Below are 13,192 nucleotides of genomic sequence, written 5' to 3'. Positions count from 1 at the left end.
TGTGTGACAACACCAGCTTCTCCAGGCATTTCATTACCACATATGTTAATGCTACTCAAATGCAAGTCACTTTTGCCTTTTTGGGGAGTTGAACAATAGTAGGTTTTTTTTTAAGCAGGTGGGGACAATGGACTGTGACAGGAAGGAGCTAAAGATGTCCGTAAACACTGTGGTCAGCTGGGCTGCACATATCCTGAGGATGCGGGGTGGTATCACATCAGAATTTTTACCCTACTTAGAGTTTTCTGCATGTCCTGCTCTGAGAGTTTCAGAACAAAGTCGCCATGTATACTTGGGGTCTTCTCAGCAGTGTCTTTGTTTAGAGCATCAAAGCGGGCATAAAAATGGTCAGCTCATCAGGCAGGGATGTGTTCGTGGAGGATTGACATCAGTTACAAATCTCATTTGTTGGTTTAAGAGTTGAAAGAGAATATAAAAATGTATCTCTGTGTGTCTGTGTGTCTGTGTGTCTGTGTGTGAAAATTGAAAACAGCTCTCTGGTCACCCAAGACAAGGATGGGGTACCACTGGTTTAAACCTAATGCTTAGTTAACCACACAAACCAAATTTACTTTTAGTGCTATTATAGACTGAGAGCAACCAAAAAGCAACACAGCTATATTTGTAGCCTTATACTAGATCTGCCTCATTCTGAGATATACTACTAAGAATTTGACATCATAATACTTACAATCATTCCTAACTTACCTCACAAAAGATTTTCAATCAGTTTTATCTCTTTACTTTCACAAGAGAGGTAAGCAAACTACACAAGAGTATCTGGTTTATGTCTAAAATTTATGACTCAGTTATCCAACTGCAAACAGGAACTAGAATTGCTTTACATGTGAGCCATGTGAATCCCCTCTAGGAAAAGAACACAGTTATCTTTAATTTGCATTGGAAAACAATATTGCTATGGACCACGAAGGCCAGTGCGCCAAATCCCATAACAGCATTATTATTGTCCTTGTAAAAACTCGAGCATGGAGCAACTTGCACATTTATACAGTGGAAAGTCATCAGAAACTTAAATATAGACTGCAGGCACTTACATGGCATGATATACCGACGTCAGCATTTGCACCATAAATTCAGGGTCCAGAACAACCCGACCACAGGGCTCCTTCCACTGCTTTTGGTGTTGTCTTGGAAACCCGCATACACATAACCTAGTAGGAAAAAAAAAGCTATTCAGGAATACATTGCAGTGCAAATAGGCAAGGTTGGTGTTTGTGTCTGGAGAGAAGATTACATAAACACAGTTACATTTTTTACAGTGTTACACAGCCTGTGTCCTAGTAGCCCTTTCAAGGTACAGTATCACTTTGCTCCAACAGCACTGTTACTTGTTACCAGTTCCATCCAGCAACTGTTACATTGATTCTGCTGACAATCAATTCAATAATTGCTAATATGGATAAACAACATCATACAATTGACTGAACTCTAAAGGCCACAATTTGAGTAGGCCTGTTTGAGAACATTAGAAGGACATTAGAAAGATTACAAGCAAAATGAAGCCATTTTGACCATCTTGTTCATTTTATTGCTAGCAGATTAATAATACAAGAATCCCATCAAGCTGTTTGTTTACATTATGTTTATTAATGATTTTCTCACAAAAAACAATGAAGGAAAAAGACAATGCAATTCACAATGTTTATTTTTTCCACATACAAAGCATCCAAATTTACATGATGATGTACATAGTGTGTCAGTAAATCACAATTCCCATTGAGAATTAGAGAGATATGTAGAATTAATAGAGCTGACAAAGTTACCGAAGTCTCTATCAAGCTGTTTAAAACAGGATCCTGTGGAGTCAGCTTCAAAAATCTGGTTCCAGACTTCAGAAGTGCTTCTCCTCTAAAGTCTCTTCTTTCTTTAATGCTAAACTGAATTAACTTGATTGAAGACTTGCAGGATTCTGAAGCTTGAATCCAATCCCAATCTTCATTGTTCAATGCTACTAAAAAGGTACAGTCCTCTTCATCCATGTATGACACGCTCTTCAGACCTGGAATTGGTCTTTTGTACAACATCCAGTGCAGCAATATCTTTGTGGTATAGAGATCCCAACATAACATTCCAAGTGAGTTTAGACTAAAGCATTCTAGGCTTAATGCGCAAAGTACTAATTCAGTGTTGTTTAACAAACAGGCTCTTGAATTAATAGACATTACATGGTACTGTAAAAGTTTTTTTTGTTTCAACACAAAAGTGACCAGTCCCCAACACCTTTTTGTGACATACTGACCACCACTTTATTTAAAGTTTCTCATTTAAATATATTTTTATAATATTTCTGACATCTTGTATTAACCTGTAGATATTTTAATTAGATTTAATTGATAACAGTATCCACAAAAATACGAAAGGAATATGAATGGTCATACATAGGTTTTAAAGGTCACCCTTAGAATTTGCAATTGTTGCCACCTTCTTTTTAACTGTAATTTTTATATTTTTCAAATGTAACTGTATGAATGCAGTTCCTTGGAAAGCCAGTGGTTTATTTCAGTTAACAGAAAACTCATTCTCAGTGAACCTTTGCTTCTGTATCAAAGCCATTCTCCGAAGAATGACTAAAAATTAGTTATTGTTAATGCTTTCAAATTTCTCTTATACTCATGTTATCTGTGAGGAACCTTCTGAACCATTTAAAACAGTAGCGGATCCTTTATGTAAATTGTGAAAAAACACTGGAATTTACTAAGGCACTCCAGCTGCACAACTCCAGATTGACGAACGTAATGAAGCATTAATCTCAACCTTTTTCCAGTAAAAGATTAGGTTAGTCGTGTGAATTAGGTTAGTTGTTGTTACTAGACTAACAGTTAATTTCCCAAATTTATCAACAGGTTTTTCCTTATTTAATATATTATGCTGAACATTTCTTCTGGGAGACCCTTACTAAAATGAGTTAATTTATCACAAGCATGAGTTAATATTTAACATACTGTGAGTAAAAATTGTTAGTGTTACCATACAGTATGACTAGCTCAGGAAAATACTGTACAGCAACACTAATAATAATAATAATAATAATAATAACCATTTACTGTAAAATACTAAAATATTTATTATTAAAATAAGATTTACTGTACAGTATATTAGACACATAGCACCTGGAGGTTTTAAAAAAGTAGTGCAGTTCTGCATCAGATTATCTGATAAAATAAAAATGTTGTGACGTGGTGCTGTCCGTGATACTGAAGTGCTTTCAAAAGTATACAGTACCAGAAGACATGTTACACATTCTAGATGTCTACATCTGTACTTAATTACTTAATTGACCTGGCGGCACACGGCTGTCTTTGGCTATCACAATAAAGCAGAAAAAACAACAGGTGACATTATTGTGTTTATCTTAATCTGTTGTGAACCAAAGATGACAACAAACAAGACAAGTTAGCTCACTTGTTATGTATCTTTGCTTTCTTTTTTGCACCCTCCTGCATTCAAATAATAATACAAGGCACATTCCATAGTTTTACACGGAAGTAACGTCATGTAAATGGAAGGCCTCCATAAGGCTTACACCCCAAAGCTTGGTACAACGTTTATGTGGTTTGTACCATAAAAGATATTGAATAAAATGGACTTAAAAGAAATCAGTTCATAAGCTCACCTTGCCCAAGTTCAAAACTCAAACTTAATTAAAATATTTAAGAACTTGTCCCGAAAAACCAAACACTCTGCCAGATGTGGTCCTCTTTTTTTATATCTGTATCACTTGAGCTGAACAGCATATCTGCTAGATGCAAGCAGGTAATTGGATTAACTGCAGCTGTATAATTGAAGCCCACCTTGGTGTGATAAAGCAGCTACAATACCACAGCACTGCACTTTCATTTAAAAAAATAAAACAGAAATTAAGAACTTAAAACCGAAGCAATTCCTGATGGATTAGTTTAAAAAAAAGAACATGCTTATCTATAGGATAAATATTCAAAGTCAGATAAGAGACTAAGTTTGGAAATCCACCAAAGCTAATTGTTTCCTTTCATATTTCTTGACCTCAGACAAATTTTATCATTTTATCATGTTACACCGCAGAAAACCAGGGACTGAGACGGACAGATTTCACAGACGTCTGCTCTTTATTGTACATAACTCGTAACTGACATAGAATGGCAAACCAGCAAAAGCACCCAAGTGACAAAGACGTAACCCTCTTTATTAAACCCAAAGTGCAACAGCGTCGTAAACCCCAAATGGACGCTGTGTGCGACATAACAGTTTAATCTACATATACAGTATGTACATGCTTGGTTTTCCAAAAATTGAATGCCCCCAATTTTCTCTTAATAGTACAGATCCATTAGATAAATCTAGAGATCCAGTAGGCTGAATTTTCCTCTTTAGAAAAATTCTATCTAAAATAATATTCTGAAGGGCCAGTTTCCTATAATTTACTCAATGTTGAAGTTTCAAAGATCTCTGGTTTCCACACTGCACTTCCTTCAGTTATAGTGGAAGTGTTCATTAGAAGAGAACAGAGTTTTTAGGAAATGACTACAGTTCAAAGTCTCCCTAAGGTGAGAATGAGGCAAGGCTGATCTCCAGATGATTTTTCCTCTCCAGGCTGTGAGTGTTTCAAGGTTAATTCAGTGTTCTTTTACAAAAAATGAATTACTCTTCTCTAAACTTTTCAAATGAGAGACTCACTAGAAGATAAATAACTAAAAAAAGCAATACAAATCATTGTGAATGCTATGAGATATGCATGTATTTGCACCCAGTTTGAGAACTATTACTTAATTTATTATTTATTAATATAATGTAATTTAAACTCTAACAACATGATGACTTATAAATATTCTACTTTTTTATTTTTTTCCCATTGTCCCCTAGGAACATACTACTGGCCACAAGGCAACAGGTTGAAACAGAAATAAAACTGTTTCCTGCAAAAAAAAATTGTAATAATTAGAAACTTTTACTTGAATATTTTGAACACACCACCGTTGGATGGTTAACCTTCAGTTGCACTTTCCATCAGATCATACTTTTTCACCAAGAAGGATACAATCTGATTCAGAACATGAGATCATGGCAGTCAGTGTCAGGTCAGATTCACAGTGGTTTAAAATATACATGAGTTGTTGTAATAGAATTGACTTTTAAACACATATGAGAGGTGACCATCAAATTTATGTTTCTGTGCTCTTGAAAATGTTCCACTGTTTTAACTCCTTATCCAAAGCCCATCAATAAAAGGCCAAACAAACGCCCATTAGGAAATCATATTAAATGGTACCATGACCTCAGTGAGCTCATGTACTGTATTCTGTTAAATTATTATAATTAAAACTTCAGGCTTCATGGAATTAAAGTCTTGTTTAGTACTGTCAGAATCAGAGAACAACAACACGGGAAAGAGGAGCAAGATTCACAAGATTTAAAAGACATTTTAATCTTAACCTTGATTGTTTTGTAATACATATCAAATACTGTAGATATTGACACAGCTGACTCAATAAATTATTTGTTACTTAGACCATCAAAAGAATGAGGTATTCCAACCCACTTGACATTGATAGTGACAGATTTTTTAAAAAGTGCACCTTTGGTAACATTTGTATGATACATTTTGAGAGAATACTATTTTGGTGAAGTTTCTCATTAGCTTAGGAATAAAACAAATGTTTTCCACATCTGTAATAAATTTGTTGGTAAAAGAGCATACTGAAAGTGCTATAAACAAAACACAAAAGTGAGTGCATCTTAATTTTAAAACAGAATCAAATGATTTAGAAAATCTACATATAGTGTACTTTCGTGTCATGCTTGGATTTCTCCTGGGGTTCTCTTAGATGATAGATAATATAGGATGCCTTAAATGAGACATGAGTCTTACCGTGAACACATCCTGCAAGCAGACTGGTAGGAAGAGCAAGGCATATAAACTGCTGCAGAGTTGTAGCACAACATCAGGAAACACAACACTTCAAATCTACAAGAGTCAAATAAAACAAGAATTCAACACTGTTTGCAAGTTAATGTTTTGACATATTACACATTTCATTTGACCAACTGTTAAACATTTTTGCATTCAGATCTTACTTTTGAATCTGAACTTCATGAATTCCTTTCAGTGTTTGGATATAACAGAATTAAACAGCTCATAAACTGTTGGAAAATCCTATAAAAACAGTAGCTGTCTACATTGGAAAGAGAAATTACCTACTGGTTTCAATCCTTGGGGGTTTTAAGGTGTCAGAAAGTTTTCCTCTGCAATAACTGGCCTGTGGTGGCCAAGTGTTTATGGCAAAGTTTCTTTTTTGATCCCTCTAAGTAAGCTCTTCTTGTTATTGTGAAATGAAGTATTGTGATGAAGTGCTGCTTCAGTAGTAATTTCATTTAGGAAGAGAGGAATCACAGGTTCAGACATTTGGACTATGTGCTTGACTGAGGAGCCAATGGCGCCAAGTTGCAATGTGTGGGATTCTGTATTATCCATACCACAAATTGGGGCAGTGAAGTAAAATTTGTCATTTTGCTCTACATTAATATGTATATAAAATATGTATATAAGATCAAAATATTTGAATTTCAGCTTTAGTTTAGGAGCACTATTTTGCATATATGTTTACCCAGTTTAGAACAATGTCATTTGTTATGTTCAATCCCCCACTTCAGCTGAGTTTATGGGTGGGGGCAAATGGGTGATAGTTGTTTTTAACTGCTCAGGTAGTCCATTTTGCATTAACTGTGAAAACATAAAAGAGCTGTGACGGTATATACTGCGTGTACTGTATAATATATATTGTGTACTGTATAAACCAAGATAAAGTTTAGAGAGTTGTCTATGATGGAAAAGCAAGCAAGTGTGAAGATGAGAGCAAAGAAAATTCTACTGGAACCATTGCAAGAGATAGGGTATCACAAAATCAACAATATGGAATGTCTTGAAAAAGAAAGTAAGCAATGGACTAAAACCAGGTCATCCAAGAAAGATGACAGCAGTTGAATACAGAATAATCATTAGAGCTTTGAATATTTTTTTAAATAAAAGCCATTTAATTTGCACACATTTGGCGAAACCCAGATTTTAAAATAAAATAAAGTTAACAAAACTTCTTACAAAAGACTTTCTTGTTTGAGTCATGGAAATTGAACAGAATTGCTCAGCTTGACATACTTTTGAAAACACTGAACTGATCTCATTCGGAAACAAATTCAGAAACATGATAACATGATAATGTTTCTTACAATATCTTACAAGTTAAAAAATTCAATCCAAACCAAAGTAACTTTTGGAAATCACAACCTTCATCTAATCCAATACTTTAAAAAAATAAGATGTATTCATACTTCTGAATATGTCTGTAGATGTGTATATATATGTATGTTAAAATACTAAAAAATAGAAGACAAATATATTTATTTCATGTCTTCAAACATCTGTTCAAACAAATTTCCCTCTCAAACAGTGGTAGCTTTTTAACATCAAGTATAGTACTTCTAAAAAAAATTGCAGGCAGACAATCTCCAGAGTACAAGGGTGACAGTATCTCAATTTACTGTGCGTAGAAGACTTTGACACGAGAATTACAAGGGCTACACTGCAAGATGCAAACCTCTCATCAGCTCTATAAAACAGAAAGGCCACATTAGAATGTACAAATATGTACAGTATAAAGATTAGCCACAATAGTTCTGGAACAAAGCTTTATGGACAGACATGACAAAGATAAACCTTTATCAAGGTAATGAAAAGGCAAAAGTGTGGAGAAAGAGATGAACTGCAAATGATACTAAGCACACTACCTCATCTGTCAAGTATGGTGGAGGTAGTGTCATGACTTGGACATGCATGGCTGCCTCTGCAGCTAGCTCAGCGGTCTTTACTGATGATGTAACTGATGATGGCAGAAAGAAGATGAATTTTGAAGTGTACAAAAATACCTCATCTGCCAATGTCCAAAAAATGCCTCCAAACTCAATTGGCAGAAATTCACCCTGCAGCAAGGAAACGACCCAAAACATGCTAAACGCTTAACCAAGTTCATCGGGAAGAAGAGGTAGTATCAAGTCAATCTCCTGATCTGAACCCTATTTATGTTTTCTTTTATTTGTTGAAGAGGAGACTAAAGTCAGAAAACCTCACAAACAAGTAACAGCTGAAAATGGCTGCAGTTAAGGCTTGGCAAAGCATCTCAAGCGAACATATTAAGAGTCTGGTGATGTCGATGGGTTGCAGCCTTGAAGAAGTTACAGCAAGTAAGTGGTATGTGAGTAAATACTCATTTAATTCTAAAAGAAAAGAAATTGTATACTTTTGGCTCTAATTAATTTTTGGATCTTTAATACAAATGTTATTAGTACACAGCAAAACTTACAAATTTCACTTCACTGTCTCAATATTTACTATTTTCACTGTAAGTATAGCACTTAAATTCTACTTTCCTGTAATGAATGCATTGAAAAGTAATAGCTACCCATTCACTATACCAAATGCAAAATGTATAAGAAATATTCTGTGATGTGGAGGTCTCTTTAAGTGCATACATATATGAATATGTACACAGATTTATAAAGAATGGTTTCAAATGGACAGGTTAATGTCTTCCAAAAACATGGGTTTTCCATACAAAATGTCAGGGTTTCAAACAACCCAAGGATTTTCACTCAAAAAGTCTGTGTTTTAGTAGCAATATAATGCATAGATGAATGTTTTAACTTTTACAAAGTTAGTAAACAGTGGTGTGAATTTTAACCATTTGAGAAGTTTGGATATTTAGTTATTGATGGTATGTCAATATTATTGCTTGTAAGAGGTAGCATAGGAAATGAGAGTAAATTCATTGCTAATCAGTTTCAGGGACTTATAAACCACTACAGCTCATACCCATGTCAACCTCGTTAATATCATTGGTTTCATTACTGTTTTGTCTAGCTGTTAAAAAAATACTGATGGTGATCAATGAAAACTCAATATCCCACTTTATGTTGACATCCAGGTCTAATTAAATAATGAATGTGTTAGCATTAATAATTAAATAATTAATGTGTTAGCACCATCCAAAATACACCATACCTGTATTTCTGTCCTCCAGAGCAAAGAGGTGATTATAAACATTTCTAAAGCTGCCTATTAAACGATCAATCCATTACAGTATGTTAATCATCTCAATTAGTCATTTAATTACTACTATTTAATTATTATACGATTAGGTTACATGTGGATAAGTATGTAAATTAACAGTAATAACAGTATATGTCTATTGAAACAATCACACGGTTCTTTTACTTTGTGCTCCTTGCATTCTTTTCCCCGGAGTCAGCAATTTCAATTCATGTCCATCATATAGTATAATTAAATAGTTCAATAAATTTAAATATTGTTCAATAAATTCAGATTATCATGAGGAACATAAACAGTGTCTCCGAAGAAATTAAAAATACTGCAAATCAGAAATAAGCCATAAACGTATTAATTAAGTTGCAGTAATCTAAATAAGAACAGTACAAAGCAAGAAAATAAGTAAAAGCAGTTTGTAAGGTACACATAAATGCCATTTGAATGTCTAGTGAAAGAAAGCATCCAATATTATATTTTGGTCTTAAATTTAAGACATATCTTATGGATTGATGTGGCTGTGTTAAAACCTGCCCATATGAACAAATTCTTAAATATTCAGCTTCCATGGAACTGGAAACAACAGATACACATTGTTAAGCCTGTAAGTAAGTTATCGGCTTAATTCCAAAACCCATCCAAACAAATTGGATTGGAAACTATTGCTGTTTTGTTTAGCACAGCATTTTTGTTTATCCACTTTGGATTTATGTTCGTCATCAAAGCCCTTGAGACTGCCTGAGAAATTTATGATCTGTTTGAATCATACTGTGCTGTGCATTTGCTGGACCGGTGATGGGAATTCATTTATAAAGTCCTCAATCTTTTTGCGTGTTCCATGGACTCTTAACTTCATGACTCTTAAACAACTGTATTATGACAAATGATAATCTGGAGGTTTTGCAAATTAAGTTAAATTAAGTTATTTAACTTAATTTAAATTAAGTCGGTCTCTGGTGTCCAGTACATCAGGTTGATATTGCGTCACTGAAGTTAATGTTTATTTTTATTTTTTTACACTTTAATTGTATCCTTTTCTTGATCTGCACCAATAAAATCATCAAATTTATCTAATTATATAATTTATCACATAAATTATGCTGATAACCTAATGATTATAAGAGTTAAAGTGCCAACATCAGGGGCCTCTGGTCCTCAAAGGATGCTGTCCAGGACGTCTTTTTAAAAATTAAGCTTCTAAATAAGCAATGGCTTCAGCTGGTCTAATTAAACAAAGAGTGTTCAATTCGGTAACTGAAATATCAAGTGGAAATAAAACAATAAACCTTCTGGCCCTCTAGGACTGGAGTTGTGCATTACTGGTCTGGCAGTAGAAAAAAACTAAATGCCCTAATCATATAAATTACATAAAAGAAGTTTTCTTTCGCTAATATTCCTAGTTAAATATATAAATTTCAAATGTATCATAAAACAAAACAGTAGACATAAAACATCTATTCTTGTAAGGTTCACAAACTGACAACAGCAAGTCACCATGACAATTTAGAAAATAAAAACAGATAGGCCAAAACAGGTGGTTAAAAACATTTAACTTAATATGATTGTTATAGTTGATGTAGGTTATCGGAACCTAAATGTCAAAGGTTGTTTGACCTCGGAACCAGATCTGCTACTGAAGTGAGTACAAGCAAGGACTGCGCTGCCAGTTGAGAAGTTGCTGCTAACTGTTTGTTAAATTACAGTTAAGAGTGTCGAAGTTCATTAACACACAATTCTCCATAGAAGAATGAAGTGACCGTATCATAAATAGTAAGCAAAAAAATTATATCGTTCCTTTAAGCCAATGACTGATAATTACAAAATGGTATTTGTAAATAAGCTATGAAGAGTACCAGTATAATTAAATTTCATAAACAGCCTTAGCATAATTAAAAAAATAGATATTGCTAGAAAGTAAAAAGAAAAATTACTTCAGCCTTCCTTTATACTTGATCATTTCTGGTACAAACCTCCTTCTCATTGATTTACATTGAAAAATAGAATACACACAATTTTGATAACTGTCAGATCCTTTCCTAAATAAGAAAACCCTAGATCAATATTTAGACTTGATTAATTAAATAATTAAATATCACAAAATTTCACAAGAGTTATAAATCTACAGTATAATAATGCACCCACTGTCATACTAACGATGTTTAAGATAGAAGAACCACCATGAAAATTATGTTAAACCTTTTCATTAAGGTTACATTTTGAATTACAATTTCTGATTTAAAGTATTTATTAGAAAGTCAGAGATTAGAATATTTATTCCTATACACAATTAACATCTAAAAAGGGGGAAAAGGGGAACAAGTTCAAAATATAGTATATAATAAAATGTCAATTTTAAAACAGATTAAGCAAAACATAAACGGAAAACAATAAATGATCAAATTAAAAAAGTTTTTAGTGTATGTGCCAGAGAATCAAACTAGATTAGGTTTAAAAATTGTAAACCAGAAACAGAAATTAGAACAAACTCACATTTCACATTCAAATCTTGGTAAAAAATTAAACACAGTTATTTCTCATTACAATTGTAGTCAGTTACAAATCAATGTTATATCTTGTAATATTCATGTTGATAATTTTAAAATCCTTTAGTATAGAGTGTAAACAGTTTCAGGACATGAAAAGACAGCTAAAAGAAAGCTTGAGCCACACCCATACCTGTTCTGTGCAGTGAAGGTCTCTCTCTGGGGGTGGAGGTCACTGTAAACCACCCTGATGAGGTCATGCTGGCTCAGGGCCCCCTCTGTTAAAGCCATCGATCCCAGACTGGAGGGCTGGTGAGACACAGAAACACACAACACAACAGCTCAGAGCAGGCGTCAGCACGGGCCCAACACTGACATTTCTTTTTTACGGCACATTACAGTGCTTTGTCATATATGATGCCATAGTTGCCAATAACTGACACAGCTAGAGATCCCTATCTACTCCATTCCACTATGAGATAAATCACATTTAGAATTCAGATTAATGGTAAGGATGCATTTTAGATATGATAAACTGAGAGGCATTTATATTGTTAAAAGTCTGAGGTACTGAATGTGCAAGTGCCTAAAGTTATTCAAATAATTTAGCCCATTACATTCAATACAACACTACATGTCCAGCACAGCATGCACTGACACAGCCTGTAGGACACTAGACGTTTAAGTGGTGCTGTAATTGAGTGATTTTAAGTGATACAGATTGGTGTATAACTTACACCAATATCAGTAACACACAGTATGTAAAGGATCTCCAAAAACATTTTAAAGGAAGCATGGCCTCTAGTGGTGAAATCTATAAATCAGCCTTTCAAATGTTGCTTATTCACAAAAATACCCACAAATACCCACTTGTCTGCTATGAGTTACTGTTACTGTATAACTATCTCAAGAAAAGCTTAATAATCACAAAACATGATAATCAATGCAAAACTTTTAAACATGCTGCAGCTTGTAAATAAAAATATGGCTGGATTTCTCTTTTTAAAAACTGAAACTGTCACATGTATGCCAATACCTCTCTGCAGAAGTCAAAGTCCTTCACAAACCTGTCGCTCAAGTAGACAGAGCTTACTCCTATTTCTGTTATATAAAGCAGAGTCCAAGATGGCCTTCAAGCCCCCAACCCTAATATTTTCTCATCTCTCATTCCATGTATACTGAATACTTTTACCATGGATGAGTATTTTCATCCATACATCATAACATTTTTTAAAACGTTATGTTTAAGGTACATTAAGGAACTGTACATACAACAAAGCAGCTTTGTTTTTTGTGTGTAGCTGACGAGAGAAATCAAAGCTGCTAAAATGAATGTGCTTTGAAATGTTGGCTTTTTGAATCAAATACAATACTGTACATACCACTCTATTTTTTACTATATTTTCATCACGATTCACTGTCATAAATCACAGACACATGGGATTTAAGCGCAATGAATGCTATGTTGAGCTGAATTTATATAACAAGATAAATACAGATATAACTGAGAGATTATAGAAACACAAAGAAGAAGAAAAGAGGTATGCAAGTGCCAGAAACAGTGGCTAATTTCAGGTTTCTTTCAGTACTTATCTCTTTGACAGACATACCAAATGCA

The 13,192-nt window shown here is 34.0% G+C and overlaps 1 protein-coding gene across 2 annotated transcripts in view; it reads right to left on the bottom strand.

Moving 5' to 3' along the window:
* LOC148821802 (hyccin 2-like) overlaps window positions 1-13,192 on the bottom strand; it is a 145,910-nt gene that overhangs the window by 37,061 nt on the left and 95,657 nt on the right. The window contains exons 6-8 of one of the 2 annotated variants that reach the window (XM_088930727.1): window positions 11,768-11,883; window positions 5,867-5,962; window positions 1,056-1,172 (exon numbers count right to left, since the gene is read on the bottom strand). In XM_088930727.1, the coding sequence (XP_088786853.1) occupies window positions 1,056-1,172; window positions 5,867-5,962; window positions 11,768-11,883 (329 nt within the window). The remainder of the gene's footprint in view (window positions 1-1,055; window positions 1,173-5,866; window positions 5,963-11,767; window positions 11,884-13,192) is intronic. The other variant, XM_088930728.1, reaches the window with a different exon arrangement.

This window comes from Atractosteus spatula, chromosome 13 (assembly GCF_055471065.1).
Source record: "Atractosteus spatula isolate fAtrSpa1 chromosome 13, fAtrSpa1.hap1, whole genome shotgun sequence".
Lineage (NCBI taxonomy): Eukaryota > Metazoa > Chordata > Actinopteri > Semionotiformes > Lepisosteidae > Atractosteus > Atractosteus spatula.
The sequence above is the reverse complement of the archived record's forward strand: the minus strand, read 5'-3'. Positions and strand labels throughout refer to the sequence as shown.